Source organism: Amphibalanus amphitrite, unplaced genomic scaffold, assembly GCF_019059575.1.
Source record: "Amphibalanus amphitrite isolate SeventyFive unplaced genomic scaffold, NRLGWU_Aamphi_draft 001535F_arrow, whole genome shotgun sequence".
Classification (NCBI taxonomy): domain Eukaryota; kingdom Metazoa; phylum Arthropoda; class Thecostraca; order Balanomorpha; family Balanidae; genus Amphibalanus; species Amphibalanus amphitrite.
In genome coordinates, this window is record NW_024883028.1 from 103,039 (window position 1) to 119,350 (window position 16,312).

Consider the following 16,312-nt stretch of genomic DNA (forward strand, 5'->3'; position numbering starts at 1 on the left):
GTCTACAAGTGGTTATGACGTTGGTCGTGGCTAGAAATCAGTTGTGAGGGGCAAGAGAGCAGTTTTACCGCCAAAGCTAGTACAAACTCCGTGTGTTTTAACTCCGCATTCTCTCACGTCTGCGTTAGCATACATGTCGCCTCCCGGCGGGGAACAGTTAGCCGCTGACCAGCGGGTCATCTGTGAGGGGAGGGGGAGGGACGTGCCTTCACGTCTGAGAAATGGTGACAGTAGAGCAGCCGGTTTGTGCCGGGATCGAGACCACACGCCCGACAGAAGGTAGGTAGATAAATTGATACGATGCCTCACAATAAGTGTGTGTGTGTGTGGGGGGGGGGAATGGTGGGTGCTCCCCACCGCCCACCGGTGACAGGTGCATGACAATTAGGGGGTGGGGGAGTCGGGGTGACAACGCCAAGAAGCATACGGAATTATCCTCGCCCAAACACAACATGTACCCAAACATCCCACAGTAGGTCAGTTACCGAACACAGCAGACAGCTTGGAGGACCCTTATCAGACTCAATACACGTGCTATCAGATGTTCACAGGGGTCTCACTCATGTGCTCTTGAATAAACGATCATTCACCCATCAAAGTGAGCCATTCAATCAGAGGGAGCCATTCGCGTGGGTCAAATGAAAAGCCGCAACCAGCATAAGAGCAGCATGACCCTTGTGTGATGACAATAGTATTCTAATAGCACCTCACACTAGGGACAACTATTGTCTCCTGTACGTTTGGTGATGCGGGAGTAGTTTCTAAACGTCAGCTCGCTTACGTATGTACTATGTACATTAACATTGGTTAACCCGCGCCCTGCTGGGGGGGGGTGTTTGAACACCCCCCCCCCTTGTGGTTTTTCGCGAATATCTCAAAAACGGCGGCGCGAAGCGCCGCCGTTTTTGGTACACCTTATCATACATCAATTCTACACATGTTGTGAAAATTTCAGACCAAGGTCATTCAAGGTCAGGTCACCAGGTCACTTGAAGTGACCTCACCTCATAAAAAGTTTCAATGCCTGTCATAGCTACACCGAGTGACCGATCGCTTTGAAACTTTCAGCGATTGCTAAGAGCAATAGCATGTACAAAATGTATATCTCAGAATTTTGATATCGATGACCTAAGGTCAGGTCAATTTTGCGACCTCCCCATTATAAGTCAATGGGAGAAAATTGAAATGCGCCTCCTTTGAACGAAAGACATTATAAACACTCCCAAACACTGAATTACAAGTGGTTTAGACACACTGAACATGAAAATGGTGTCCGTGACCCCTGTTTATGCCCTGAGGTCATCTTAGGTCACGAATGGTATCTAACAGTTTTTCGCAAATAACTTTTGATAGAGGCATGCTAGAGCGATGAAAACGCCTTAGATGTGTTCAGCTCGACGATACGGATCGACTGATATGCAACATGACCCTTTCCGGTCAGGTCATGACCTTGACCTGAGGTCAAATTTTCAAGTTGACCTTTCAAGGTCAAGTTATAGTTCATTCGATGCGTCTTGACAAGAGGAACACGATGCCGGTAAAAGTAAGCTCGTACAAGGCTTGGGTCAAAAGTTATTGCAGAAAAACTGTTTCCGAAAAAATCGGCTATTTTTGCAGTTTTTGCCCCCTGCAGGCAAAACCGTTGACGTTAGATCAAATCTGAGAGAATTACTCAGAAAGGGCGTTAATAGGGCTATCGAATGCGCTTTTCCGTGGCGCTGTAGCTCTATTGGTTCCCGAGTTATGCGTTGGGTTCTTGGAAATTGTCGACATTCGACCTGGAAATCGGCGAAATTTTGCCTTCAATGACCTCTGGTGACCTGACCTTTGACCTGACCAAAAAATTGACCAAAGTGATTTCGTCATTATTTTTGACGCTCTTTCGAACGCCGCCTTCCGCGTATCGCTACGTGGCCCAGGAGCCGAGTTAGAAGGGGGGGGGGGGTGTTCAAACACCCCCCCCCCAGCAGGGCGTGGAAATCCAGGACCCCCAGCCGGAAATGACTCAGAGTATTTCATCCATCTCTCAGTCTCATAGCACTTCCCCTACATTTGGCTGGCAAAAGAGCATCTCTGGCAATATTCCTTGTCACGAATCAGTAACAATGGCATACTTATCAACGTATTACTTGGGTCTTATAAGAAAAAAAAAAACTTAGTCAGCTTTCTCCTGTATCATGCACCCCATTTCATTTTCGTTCTCTGCATTGCTGAATTACTAATCTCTCTCTTCCTCTCTACCTGTCTCACAATCGTTCACAGCCCGCACCCCCTCTCTCCATCACCTCTCCTCCCCCTCTCTCCATCCCCCTTCCCCCCGAGTCCACACGTCGCGCGATCGCCTCCCACCTTCCTTCCATATAACGGGACGCCGATATAGGCCACCGCGGGCCGCTCTCACACACCGCTACGACACAGGTCTACGCCTGAGAAACAGCCGTGCCAGCCGTCAGCGTCGTCCATTTGTACGGACTATGTTTTGTATGAGCAATCCATCAAATCACTACAAAAAGAGCGATTCATCATATCTCATACACTTCGTCTGTTTCTGAACACACGACGTCGAGCAGCTAAACCACCCACAATTCGCGTTCCGTAGAATCAGTGATCCAGCGCGTGTGGCGCGGGCCCGCGTTGTACGCACGCCGTCTGCCTGGATACGAGACGTGGTCAATGAATTAGGCATTCCGGTGGTGAGTCGCATACAACGGGACCCGTGAGGACCGCCGGGGAGGGGAGGGCAGGCTGGACCATGGAGGACCGGCAGGGAGGACCGGCGGGAGGGGAGGCGGGCTGGACCATGGAGGACCACGGAGGACCGACGGGAGGGCAGGCTGGACCATGGAGGACCGGCAGGGAGGGGAGGGCAGGCTGGACCATGGAGGACCACGGAGGACCGACGGGAGGGCAGGCTGGACCATGGAGGACCGGCGGGGAGGGGAGGGCAGGCTGGACCATGGAGGACCACGGAGGGCGGAAGCAGAAAGAATGCTGGTCTCGAGGACAGGACCAGAGCAAGGGGGTGGACTGGACTGCCGGGCCACGGAGCAACAGTGCGAGACAAGGAACTGTTTTGGATTGGAGGGCTGCGGGGACCAGAGGGAAGTAAAATATGTTGAATTGGAGAACCACGGAAGGGCCAGTGGAGAGGACGGAATGCTGCATATCTGAGCGAATCAACCATCTTCAGGAGATGTATGTAATGTCTGACCAAAACTGGGAGGTGCAGAGCGCCGGCGCGCTCTGGGAGGATTCTGAGGCTCAGGACAGTATCTATGGGCCAGGCCCGTATTCTGCTGTTTTTGTCCTGTGCGCCGGGCTGTGTAGAAATACTCTGAATGAACTGGGTGTGTTCAATAGTGCGACACCTGAGGACCTCCTAACAGCTAGCTCGGGGCCAGTTCTGGTAGTGTGACCCGTCAGTCACGTCCTGACCCTCGCCAGTTAATTGAGCCAACAAAGTCGGATAGCTGCCTCCCAGCCCAGGGATCAATCCAAAGACGACGCGACACCGTGGACCCCATGCTAGATTTGTCAGAAATTAACACTCACTATCGCCATTCTATAAAGCCCACGAAAAACATTCATCGTCCCTCCCTAATAGGTACACGAAGGAAATTAATGGATGCCAGACGAAAAGTATGAATGCGACAGCCACATTTTAACACATTGAACTAGTTTATTTTCAAAAAAAAAAAAATATGAACGTTCTATGTCACCATAGGTACCAGCCCGAGCACGCGCTTCGAGTGTGTCTTTGCGGTACCTCACCAGCTGCTGGTTCGATACCTAGCATCTATATACAAACCAAACACGCCGTCGATCTGTCGCCGCCATTCACTACTACCAGCCACCCAGCCATTCAAATGTATTCAGGTGCCGCGTGGCCGCTACATAAATAGCGGCGCGAATAAACAGCCCTGCGATAGCCCGCCACGTGCAGTTTGCGCCGCTGCACCGCCCTATGGTCTGACTTTGACCTGGTGCCGACTCGGGCTGATAATGCGTCTCTGATCTGTTTATATAATGGCAGTGGTGTCTGGTGAGCTATCGTAGGCCTGCACGTGCCATCTCAGAGTTTCACATTCAGCCTGCTCCGTGAGGATGCATTGGGAGCTTTACAAGAAGCCAAGCTGCAGACCCGAGCAAGACAAATCATTTGATAAATACTTGCAAATGTAAAGGAGCAGCATAACTAAAGCAAACGTGCAAAATACAACTTAGCCCAGGGAGGCGTTTGACACACAGCATCCCCCCTAATCGCACGGGCATTTCGCCTTCCCAATGTGGCATCAGTACACGCATCTGTGGCTGAGACAATCCGGCAGCTGTACCACCGGTCTCAAGACGTGTGTTTCCGTGATTACACGCGTCTGTCGCTGGTACAATCCGGCAGCTCAACCGCCGGTCTCAATATATGACGGCTGTGTTTCCGTGACATCTCTGCCCGTGTCTGTCGCGGGCACAATCCGGCCGCTCTACCGCCGGGCTCCCGACGTGTGTTTCCGTGATTACACGCATCTGTCGCTGAGACAATCCGGCAGCTGTACCGCCGGTCTCAAGACGTGTGTTTCCGTGACATCTCTGCTCGTGTCTGTCGCGGGCACAATTCAGCCGCTCTACCGCCGCGCTCCAGACGTGTGTTTCCGTGATTACACGCGTCTGTCGCTGCTGCATTCCGGCCGCTCTACCACCGGGCTCCAGACGTGTGTTCCGTGACGTGGCCAGTTTCGTTCCGACTGAATTCCGGTCAAGGTCAGAGTCTGACCGACATTCAGCTGAGCCGGCAGTGGGCAGATGGTGCTCTGTCACGCTCAGCGGAGGTTCCGTAATGTGAACACCGCAAAATGCTGGGAGATGCGCCGATATTCGACTTACTTCCAGACGGAGATCCTACTAATGTGGATCTGAATGTGTTGACATCATATGTCGGGTCATCGATGATGTCAAATATGGCGAGCAAGCTTATTCAACAATTGGCTGTCCGCCAAGGACGCAATGAGCCTCAGGTCGATCCGTTTGCAACAGCATTTGATTCTGCTTTACATGGGAAATTTGTGCTAAATATGGGTCATATTAGCAAACTCATTAGGAAAGTTATATCACGGCTTTAGAGAATAACCTCGACAATGTCCAGTCACCGCGTTGACATCTTTATCACCTACTGCTGATAACTGCGGAACAGTAGAAAAGACCTAATGAGTAGGACAAAAGCAGTACATTACGTGTTCTCGAAAAAGCGGAGACAGATAATACAAGCCAGCCACCGAGACACAGAATTAGAGAGCAAAACGTCATTTAACGCCCTAACGAGAACTTTACATTGTAGTTGACGGAACAATGGTAAAAGCGCCTTCCACGGTAAGTGAAACTGAAATCCGTTCCATCACTTCCAAAAAGTGACTCAATAACCCAAGTAAATCGTAAAAGCACAACTGTACGAGAAGCGAGGACTTTCTGAAGTGATATCGCCACCTCCAGGGAGGTTTGGCCTGGGGCACAGCCCCCAGCCGCTGTGCCAGGTGCTGGTAGCTGCCGTCGTCTATAAAATAGTGACGCTGGCCGGCCCCGGGGCGACAAAGCTCGTGCACCCTGCCAACTGCGGACCGCCGCAGCTAGTGACCATGGAGTGCCGGGGGCTCGGCGTGGGGTGTTCGAAATGGGGCCTGGTGGTTGAGGACCATAAACGAAGTCCAATCCAGTGGCCAAAAGGGGGTCCACCACTGGAGTCACTACTATTGCAGCTGTTGACGGTTCGTAAATGACTTGAAAGTGGTGGTTCTGCCTTGTAGATGCAGCTTGAACTAGATAATCGTCCACGCCACAAAAAGGAGAGCCGAACATTCTGAGGGACACCTGACCCGTGGGCAAAACCACCAAAAGTCTCACTCATTACGCAAGCCGCACTAAGTGCGGTGGCACTGGGACTAAAACAAGTCTCACCTCAAACAACACTCAGCATTTCAGGAATGCCAGGCATCCATGATAGCCCATCAGGGTCCTCCATCCTCAGAGCAGCGTCCACCACACCTGGAACCACACCCGGACCGGCCTCCCTGGCCGTTTGGTCCGTCCGACCTGGATACCCGACAGGGGCCTATTCACCGGAGCGCGGCAGGTGCCCGCTACACGTGCGACAGATGCCGCTCACTCAGCGCCGGCCGCTGGAGACACCGTGCCGCCAACACCAGCCGATGCGGGCCGTCAAACGGTTAAACACCGTAAATTAAACCGTTAACACTGGTCACTAGACAGCTAACACTGCTCGCTTCACTAACTGTTCAGCGAACCAGCGTGCTAACTTGTAGCAATCACTGCACGGTACATGCCTAATACCTATTTTGGGGATGTGTTAATTGGCGTAGAAAAAAGGCATGTTCCAGTGCTCATTAATTTCCCTCAGCTAAGCTAACCGGTTGAAAGTGCAAAGTGCACCCCTGGATGAGCGGTGGCGTGCTGACGTGCCATGATGGCATATGTGATGACAGACGTGCCAGCCGCTTCAGTCGACGACAGACCGCGGAAGGAAGGTGCGATTGACCGCTCAGCCACGGACTGGTCGGCGGCAGACGACAGGAAACCGGGTGGGAGAGACCGTTCCGACGATCGGCCAGACGGCCAGAGACGAAAGGTGTTGAGACCGTTCCAACTGAGACCACCGTTCAGACGGCCGCCCGGCCGGACGGACGGCAGAGACGTGAGGCGACATGCTACCACATATGGTCTGGGGCGACGCTCCACGGGACAGAGCCGCAGTGGCTCGGACGACTAACGAATCCAGCGAAACTCGACAGTGACGAAGGACGGGATGTGGTGGTACAGCGGTAAATACATACACACAGGAAAGGAGCCGCTCAGTGCCTAAAAAGAAGGGAGCTTAAACTACGACGGGCTCGACCACCATTGGAAATCACGCTGCCACGCCGCAATTCGGACAATGTTGGGCTCGGTTACGCATAAACAGAGTCCAGTAAGCGCAGTCACGGATAGCAAACTCTAACTCACAACACGGTCCCGGCGAGTCGTTGGTCGACACGCCAGCATAGATGACGTCATAAAACTACAACAGCTGACTGCCCGGGTTCAAGGTCATCGCCCCGATCACGCACAAGCGTTTACCTGCGGGAGCGGCTTGGAGTTATCACGGCAGACATCGCGAGGAGATCGTGTAAACAGGTCGCGGTGGGCTGCCGGCGAATAACACGGTCTGGCTCGACCGGCGGGAGGCCGCGGGGTGCGAGCTGAACAGAAATTTACAGAGAACTGGACTTGAGGCTTGAGCATTGTTTCCAGAATGCTCGTCCTCGCTGAGGATAGGTATATTTGTGGCAAAAACTTAGGATGTATATACCAGCTGGACTTCAGCAAACAATAAAATGAAAATCGTTATCATTTCATCCATCAAGTTCAAAAGGCTGTTGCTATGGGGACCCTAATCGCGAATCCTCACATCTGGTACCTACGACCGCGACCCTGACACAGTTTTCCGAGACCAATAATGTTTATTTATTGTTGTAGTGGCTCACGAACGCATCCGTAACCATGACGCTGCAGTATTATGTAGTCACTATCTTTTGGTAGTACCAAAAGCCACAAATTATCTGTACCACTGGGATCACAATGCCGAAAATAAAAAGAATATCAGACCTGTCGTGAACAGCACAAATACACTGTGCAAGTAAGTAGTATCAGTAGTATAACGCACGATCATGGATAACTCGCTTCAGTGTCTCGCGTCAGGTAACGTAATTGGAAGTGTCGGGCGTCACACGCTTGCCTAAAGGCTGAAACAGTGAAACAGACTCTTTCCGCGTTCAGGAAATCGCATGCGAGAGCCTATTCAAATACATTATAATTCTTCCCGCATCAATCACATCGGGGAGGTGCGTGCGATTGATGCGACCGTGCTTCCATGTATTTGAATAGGCTCTCGCATGCGATTTCCTGACTGCAGAAAGAGTCTGTTTCAGGCATAACAGTGCGACTTTGGACTGCATCAGCGTCTCTAAGGGACGATTGGAAGTGTTTATTCATCGCCACGTCTCACACATGTCAGCGAGTTGGCCAGCTCATTGGGGATGCAATGCGTTCTTGCGAGTGCCCAGTAGCCATCCTGAATGTGACGCAAGTGAGACAATACGTAAATGCCCAGAGAAACAAATTACTACATCAGGACGTCCGCCAGTTAGATGGCTAATTGAGCTAAAATAAACATCCCTTCTGGCAACTAGAGCACTTAACGATGACGGGCTGAAACGTTGTAGAGTTGAGATCTTAACTTGGGAACGGGACGAAATGCCAACTATAAACATCTGCAAGACCTCTACTCCATTGCAAGACGTCACCGGGGCAGTTAAGGCACAGAAGCTTGTTGGAAAAAATACGTATCCGAGGCCCTGTTTATGCACAGGAACGAATCTGGAATTAATAAATGAAGTTAACACTGGCGCGTCTGTCCAACAAGACGTTTGCATACAGCATCACGTGCTCGATGACGTAGTTGTTGTTTATTGGGGCTTTAGGGCGCGCCGACTGCGAAGGTCATTTTGCGCCCATAACGTCACACTAATAAAACAAGTGTTTCAAAACAAGAGACCAGTGCTGGAAATGAGGCCGCTTTCTGGTCCCGGCGTTTTATTCTCCGGGTGAGTTAGCCCCGTCTAGCGCTTAGCCTTTCGGGACCCTCTCAGAGCCGCGGTTGTTTTCGCCGCTCGGCCCATTCGAGATGCAAAGTTGATAGTCGCACGAAGTTTATTTGGGACCTCTGAATATCAGACTTCGAAACTAATCGATTCTACAAAACATTTTTCTTTCATCTATATGCATACATTTAACAGTAACTCCAGACTAGACTGGTTTGCCTGGCTCTAAATAAGCTTCGTGTGACTATGAACTTTGCATCTCGACGGGGCGAGCGGCGAAAACAACCGCGACCCTGAGTGGGTCCCGAAAGGCTAAACGCTGGACGGGATTAACCCGCGAGGAGAATAAAACGCCGGGACCAGAAAGCGGCCTCATTTCCAGCACTGCAAGAGACCTTCTATATACCAAGGCTAGAAAGTAAAAGACTTGATAAAAACGACAAGGTAAGATAGCACAACGCAAGAGCGTCGTAACAGTCAACTGACTAGAAAAGTAGACTAGAGAGGAATTGGGTCAGGTTGAGTAAATCACTTGGAAGTTGACCGAACGGATAAAGGAAAAAATATTGCCGGATAAAACCCAGGGTGACTCGTCACCCAGTAGGTGGCGGATAGTGGTACCAGGAGCAATACAGCCCAGGTAGCGTGTCCGGTTCCGTTCAAAGAGTGGGCAAGATAAAAGAACGTGAGCGACGGTTAGAGGCACGGAACACCTGTTGCACAAAGGCTGCTCACCTCCTGAAAGGAGATAGCTGTGCGTCGCGTATGTGTGACCAATACGGAGTCTGCAGAGGACCACTTCCTGGAAACAATTGCCTTGCAGGCAAGACTGCCAAGGCTCTAGAGTTGGTTTCAACTCTCTCAGCCTGTTCCTCGTCACCACTGAGGACAGACGTCACAGAACCGAACGTGCGTCACAGCACTGGGCGCCTCCAATATTGCAGATCACGTTTTAACGACGCAGATCCGTCAGCCACAGCCCGCGAGGTCACAAAGAACCTGCAAGGTCGGCAGGGCATTGGGCAATGGTAGGTATATCCGCAGAGAGTTGACGGGTGTATACCTACGTCAGTCGTTTGTATGCAAAATGCAAATCTTAGTTTAAACATCGCAAACAGGCCATAGTGGAGGCCAGATGTAAGGGCATATCGGCAAGAAAATGGTAGTACCAGCACCCACACGATCACAAGGGAAAAATAATACTTTACAAAGGGACATAGTCCCTATTGCTGCCCCTGAGGTCATTCCACGCGTCCGGCGGTGACACTCATCATTGCACACTTAGCATACGCCGGGTTTTGGAGGGCCATTTCCGGCGGAGGGGTTCAGTAGTTGGTCGATGATAGTGCGATTATTGAACACGGCGGTACCGGTACAAGTGACGAACGTTCCCACAGTCTGTAGCCAGGAGTGGGGTTCACCGATTGGACCAGGGACCGCATTATTTACTAGTCAAGTGACCGACGTTAGGCCGTTAAGGTTACATTGTTCATGGTTGTTCAAAGCCCCGCCTAGAAAACCAAACTAACAATATGCGTCCCAGCTCCGTTACAGCGAGCTCGTCTAAAACACCATCCCTACCCAGGTTCGAACCTGCCCCTCGGCCTTGTCGCCGTCCGCCGGCTCAGCTGACTGACCTGTTTGTAGATCTCGAAGGCGGCGAACTGGGTGGCGGCGTAGGGGAAGACGCGCACCATCTGGGCGCCGTTTCCCTTGTAGAGCGCCAGGAACCGCTCCTGACGGACAATGTTCAGCAGGCCGCTAAACACGCCTGCCGAAACACAGGAGTGTCAACACTGAAGAAATGGGCAGCTGAGGAAAATCTTGTGATGTTTGAGAATTATCTTAGGCAAGGGTCATTGTCAAACCAAAAATTGATCATGTGGCAATCGATTATGGGAAGGCACTGGACATGTGACATCAGATCACATGGGTTAACCGGCGTCCCGTAGGGCTATCGGCGGACCCTACGACCCGTAAGGGGTTTCGTGTTCCGCCCCCCAAGATCTCGGAATTTTACCAGCTGATATTCAAAGGCCTGGTCGGAATCGGCTGCTGTGCTGTTGTCAGCTGAGATCCAAGCCCCTGATTGGTTGAGATATTGATGACGTATCACGCCTTCCCGCGCTGTGACGTCACACCTCTGCTGACAGCCGGCTTTTCGGCTGCTGGGAGAAGGCAGCAGCACGTCAGCCGAAATTCAAAGTGGCTCGAAAGTGGCGCATGTAAGTCAAAGCGCAGCTTTTAGTGCAGTCGGTTAGTTTTTATATACGATGTTTTTGACGTATTTTGTATTAAATATTTTTCGCGAAAGATAGCAATTATTTCTTTTTCATGGCGCAATGTGCGAGTCAGCCTGAAAACAGTACCTACAAATCGAAATGCCAGCACCGCCTCAATTATCAATCCTGTAATTTTTCTATAGCCTCGGCAAATAAACCTCAGAAATATAATGTAACGACTAACGGAAGATAGTCGTTGAAAAAAGCGCGAAAATGCTACCTCTCCTCAAGTCTCAACTCTCAACCCTATCTGTCGAGCGCCATCTTAGCATCTCAGCGCCATCTGGGCTGACGTTTCCTGTCAGCCGATTATGAACAAGCCCATCAGCAGCGTGGTGTGGGCGGGGCTTATTCTCGGCTGTCAAAGTTCTGTCAGCCGATTCCGACCAGGCCTCAAAATTCACCACCAAAATTCAAAAGCCACCAATGGACTCAGGAAGACCTGCCGAATAAAATGATGATATGCGACATTAGACCTGTCCAAAAAAAAAACCAACTTTTCGATGGACAAGCTCCCCTGGTGTTTTCCCATTGCTAGATGGCCCAATAGCTAGCACACCGAATTTCAGCCCTCTAGCTAAACCCTCGACCCTAGCGCAAGAGCGTCAAAGTTTTCCGGTGCGAAGTACACAGAGGTCATTCTCCGGTGTGAGTCATGCAGTTGTCGTGTCAGCAGCACTACGCATAAATGTAAAATAATGTGTGGTGAGATCCGTGTCATGGTCTGCGCCCCCCCCCCCCCCCCCCACCTATATCCCCGCGCCGCCCCTGTGCCGCCTTCGCCATATTACCGGAGGGGTTGGGTCACGTGACCACGCTGACCTGGGAGCCGCGACCGGTCGGCGCGGTCACTTGTCCCCCGGTCACCGACCGCACCGCAGCGCCACGTCCACCGACTCTACTGCACCGCTACCAGCTACGTAACTGAGGTTAGTGTGTTTGTTTAATGTTGCCTCGTCAGCATAAAATATGCACCAAAAACGATAAAAGCACTAATTTGTTTTGTCGCATGAATAGTGGACATTTTCAGTCGTTTCATTTCCACATCTCACTTTTAAATATGGGCTGCTTTCTGTTTTGTGCTATGCTGGGTTCCCATGAAAATCTTCACACAAAACAGCTGCAATAACCCAGCAGCTAATATAGATAATTTAATTGATGGTCGCTTTCAAATTAAATCGTGCTCATTTTTGGTAGATACATTTCGGATTCATTTGTATACCGGTAATAGAAATGGAGTCGGACCCATCTTATTTCTCTCGCTTTCAGACTGTTCCTGGCCACTCGTTCGTGCCATGCCGACCACTCGAGGCGGCAGAGAAACTGGGTTTACCAGCCCGAGGAGATCGGGGAAGGCTCATCCAGCACGCCGATCCCGAAGCAGAGCCAGCATATGGCTTGTGGGTAAAACCATTGAGGCGTTTCGCCCTACCCAGCTGCCTACCAGGAGAGAATGTCTACAACGGCTCTTCTACCTGGAGGAAATCGAGGTAGGCGTCGTCAGCATCAGGAGGCATGGCGTCCAAGGTCGCCGATGAAGCGCTGGCTCTGTACGCTGCTGCAACGCTTACAACTGTCCGCCCCGACAGCTACAGACGTCATCATAAGGCTGCACAACCAGTGGGCCGGGCTGAAGAAGAGCAGGAACCGGGATTCTGCGATTGAGAGGAAGAAGAGGCGGCAATTCGAGACATTCATCAACAAACTGTGTGACCTGACAACCGAAACCGCCGTGCGGGACATTCAGCAGGATCGGCTCAGGGATAAAGCGGATAAACAAATGGACCTGAAATTTCTGTTCCGACATCAGATACTGGAGCTGGGCATCATCTCCAAGGACATGCACGACAAGCTGCGGCGGTTCGCTGTGTTTGTCTGCCTCTTTTACGTCAAAGAGTGGCTCACCTGCACAACAGCTGTGGATGCCGCTGTCAGCGACCTCAGCAGGTACCAGGACCTCAACGTTCTCCGCAGGGTGGACCCTAAGGTAGCGGAGGCGGCAATGGAGGTGTACGGTCGCCACACCTGGTACCTCACGCAGGAGCTGGTTACCTTGGCGCTGGTCAGCTCCCTGGTGGATCCTCCAACGAAACGGCGGATGGCAGACGTCATACACGAGTATGCGACGGAGCAGGCAACCGCAACCAGAATGGACAAGCCCGATCTCCCGACTCTGCCCACCGAGGCCGGCCAAGTGAAGGCAATGGAACTGGATGACTTCATCGGACCAGAATCCCGCACAGTGTTCGGAGTCCTCGGCATCAGCGCGGGATTTCTGCGAAAGCCGCTGCCGTGGGACGGTGATCCGGACTTTGATCGCCTGGCGACATTCGTCCTGCACCTGCGGGTCACAAACGACACTGCGGAGCGCGGAGTAAAGCTCATTAGTGACTTCGGCGGCCACATCACGACCTCCGACTTCGAGCTGCAGGAGCTGCTACAGGTTGTGGAGGCGCACCGTCAGCGGTACCCAGACTACAGCAAAGCCACCTTGTCAGCCGCCGTCTGAGGCCATGAGACTGTGATTCTGTGACTGATCAGTGCTGTGCGTCTTTCATTGGCTGTAATGTGACAGAAAAGATGTGATTTAGGTTGTTTATCGTCTGTTGAGAAATGCATTTGTTTTATCGTTTCATCAACATATGTCTTTCGTACCAAATACGAGCAGCAGTGGAAACCAGACGCTGTGTTTTGGTTACCTTATATCTAAAGTAGGATAAAGCTGCCTACCTCGGAAAAGTGACATAATGATTTGCCAGTTGTTACTTGTTTCGTGTTTGTCGTTTTGTTTTGTGTCATTACCATTCCTAGGTAATGTATTATTCAATACAAATCAGACGGGTTAGACCACCTGTGCCGAGTTTACGAGCGAAGATGTGTCGATGTGTCAGACAATGACACGGATCTCACCACACATTATTTTACATTTATGCGTAGTGCTGCTGACACGACAACTGCAGGACTCGCACCGGAGAATGGCCTTCTCTGTGTACTTCGCACCGGAAAACTTTGACGCTCTTGCGCTAGGGTCGAGGGTTTAGCTAGAGGGCTGAAATTCGGTGTGCTAGCTATTGGGCCATCTAGCAATGGGAAAACATCAGGGGAGCTTGTCCATCGAAAAGTTGGTTTTTTTTGACAGGTCTAATGCGACATGACCTCTTTCGACCAACTTCGTGACCTGGGGGTGCTGAGCTGACCGTGACCTGAGGTCAACACCCTAAGTTGACCTGACCCAAACAAAAAGTACATCATTTGACGCGCCTGAGCAAGGCGAACATGATGCTGCCAAAATCGCGGCTCTGCGGCCATTTTTTTGCGAAGTTATTCACCAAAAACTGAACCGTACCTTGGGGCACTTGACCTGACCTCAGAGGTCATCGGTTGACCTAGGACCTAAAAATTGGGTACCAATCTCTGCATCTTGTAACACATGCTCGTTTTTTCTGCGACAGGCTAGCTCCACCAGGGGTAAAACGGCAATGTATGTAGAAAACCAATAGGTCTGGCGAGGGTCATTTATTAGTGTTTGAGCGGACAGTCAATAGCTCTCACCATGGTGCTTATAGTGCTTGTTGTGGGCCTGCAGGAGGATTTTTATCCTGTCCAGTGGCGCCACCGTGGTCTTGGCGCACATTCCTGCCACACCTGGCAACAAGAGAGAAACAGTCAGTCTTGGAGAAACTGGAGTGGTCCTCCCAAAACACCTGGAAATAGGAGAACAATAATCTACCCAGTACCCAGAGCAATGGCTGCTGCAGTAATTGCATTGAGCATTAAATGCCGACAACAATTTAACCCCGTCTCCGGCCATCATGTTCCATCTCCCAACGGCCACCTAGTTTGCCCCAATCGCAGCTACCTACTAATTTCAACACTTTTACGTTAAGAGCATTCACCTGGTTTACATAGCTTTGGTGTGGGTTAAAATTGATATTACAGATACCTAGTAAAAACAAATTGAAATAAATAATACACTTATGGCTGAATGTGCCCATTTCACATTATTTCTATGGAAAATTGGTATGGACAGAAATATCATGCAATAAGTTCTTGGTATTCAAACTCTAACAGCTCAAAACATCACTTAAAACATGCTTACCTCCAGCCAAAAAAGCTTTGCAAAGCGACTTGGCATCATGAGTGACTGGCTCGTTTTCCTTCATTTTGATCGCAAAACACGTTTGATTACTGCAACTGCAGCTAATTGAGCTTCCTGGTACCAATCAGCACTTGCACGTCTAATAAGGGGCACAAAATTCGACAGAAGGCCCCTATATCGCGATAACTTATTCACGCAGCACGGACCTCCACCTCACCAACAACACCACCAACCTCGAAATGGAGCGAGTGAAAATATGAGAATGAGAACTATTTTCCTTTCGATCTTGATTTCGTTTGGTTTTAATACGTCACATCATTTCAACAAATTGTCGCGTCGATAACAAACTTTTATTTATTGTAACATGTGAATTTCCAGAAAAAAGATGATTTTTTTATTACTCATTGGCTATGTTTGCAAACTAATCTAGAATATTTGAGAATGACACATACTCTGTCACTTTTTTGCTTTTATTGTTCTTTTATCTAATGACGTATTCAGATTTGAATAAGAAAAACACATTTATATTAACTGCGCCATAATTGCCCTAATTCAAGCATGCTCTTTTGCAATGGTACACGTATGTCAAACTAGGCACAAATTTTACTGGCCTTAACATAAAGTATTTCTCAGCCAATAATATTTCCATTTTGTACTAAACAGGATGGGGAGCAAAGGTGGGTTTGGTGATGCATTTGCCATTTGATATGCCTAGTTGTTTCAGATTTTTGACATGAATTATGAAGTCTGACTAGAAACAGGGATAATCAAACATTCAATCATAAAAAACTAGTTCAGAATAGAGGTGGCAAAATGTGGACCCGGGGACCCGGTCCAAAGAACCAGTCTGCTGGACCCATACGGGTCCAGACCGGTTCCTGGAAATTTTCTGACGGGTCCAACCGGGTCCTGCCATAAACCATACATTTTGCACACTACACATGATTGCAAAATATTGAAGTGAATGGAAAGAAAACATTTGCTCGTGTAGGGGAGAACGGGGCGATTTGGCCGCCTTTTTGTAAAAACGATATTTTGAGAAAACCAGTGCGCGTTTGGTCGATTTATCCATGGAGGGGTGTGGGGCGTTCAATTGTTGTTCTGGCCTATTACTTGCATCATGCCGGGACATCTCGTTTCGGTGGTAATTAACCGTTCTTTCAAAGACTGCACGGCGGCCAAATGACCCCGGTACCGGGGTCATTTGGCCGGGGGAGTGGGGTCATTTGGCCGGGCATGTGATTCAGAGATATACCTATTACAGAGCTGAGATAACCTGAAATATTGAC

General features: G+C 50.2%; 1 protein-coding gene across 2 annotated transcripts in view; it reads right to left on the reverse strand.

The window, feature by feature from the left end:
• LOC122373686 (graves disease carrier protein-like) overlaps nt 1-15,263 on the reverse strand; it is a 34,472-nt gene extending 19,209 nt beyond the window's left edge. The window contains exons 1-3 of one of the 2 annotated variants that reach the window (XM_043351991.1): nt 15,024-15,263; nt 14,477-14,569; nt 10,280-10,413 (exon numbers count right to left, since the gene is read on the reverse strand). In XM_043351991.1, coding sequence (XP_043207926.1) covers nt 10,280-10,413; nt 14,477-14,569; nt 15,024-15,087 — 291 coding nt within the window. In that variant the 5' untranslated portion in view covers nt 15,088-15,263. The remainder of the gene's footprint in view (nt 1-10,279; nt 10,414-14,476; nt 14,570-15,023) is intronic. The other variant, XM_043351990.1, reaches the window with a different exon arrangement.
• Nucleotides 15,264-16,312: the final 1,049 nt, after the last annotated feature.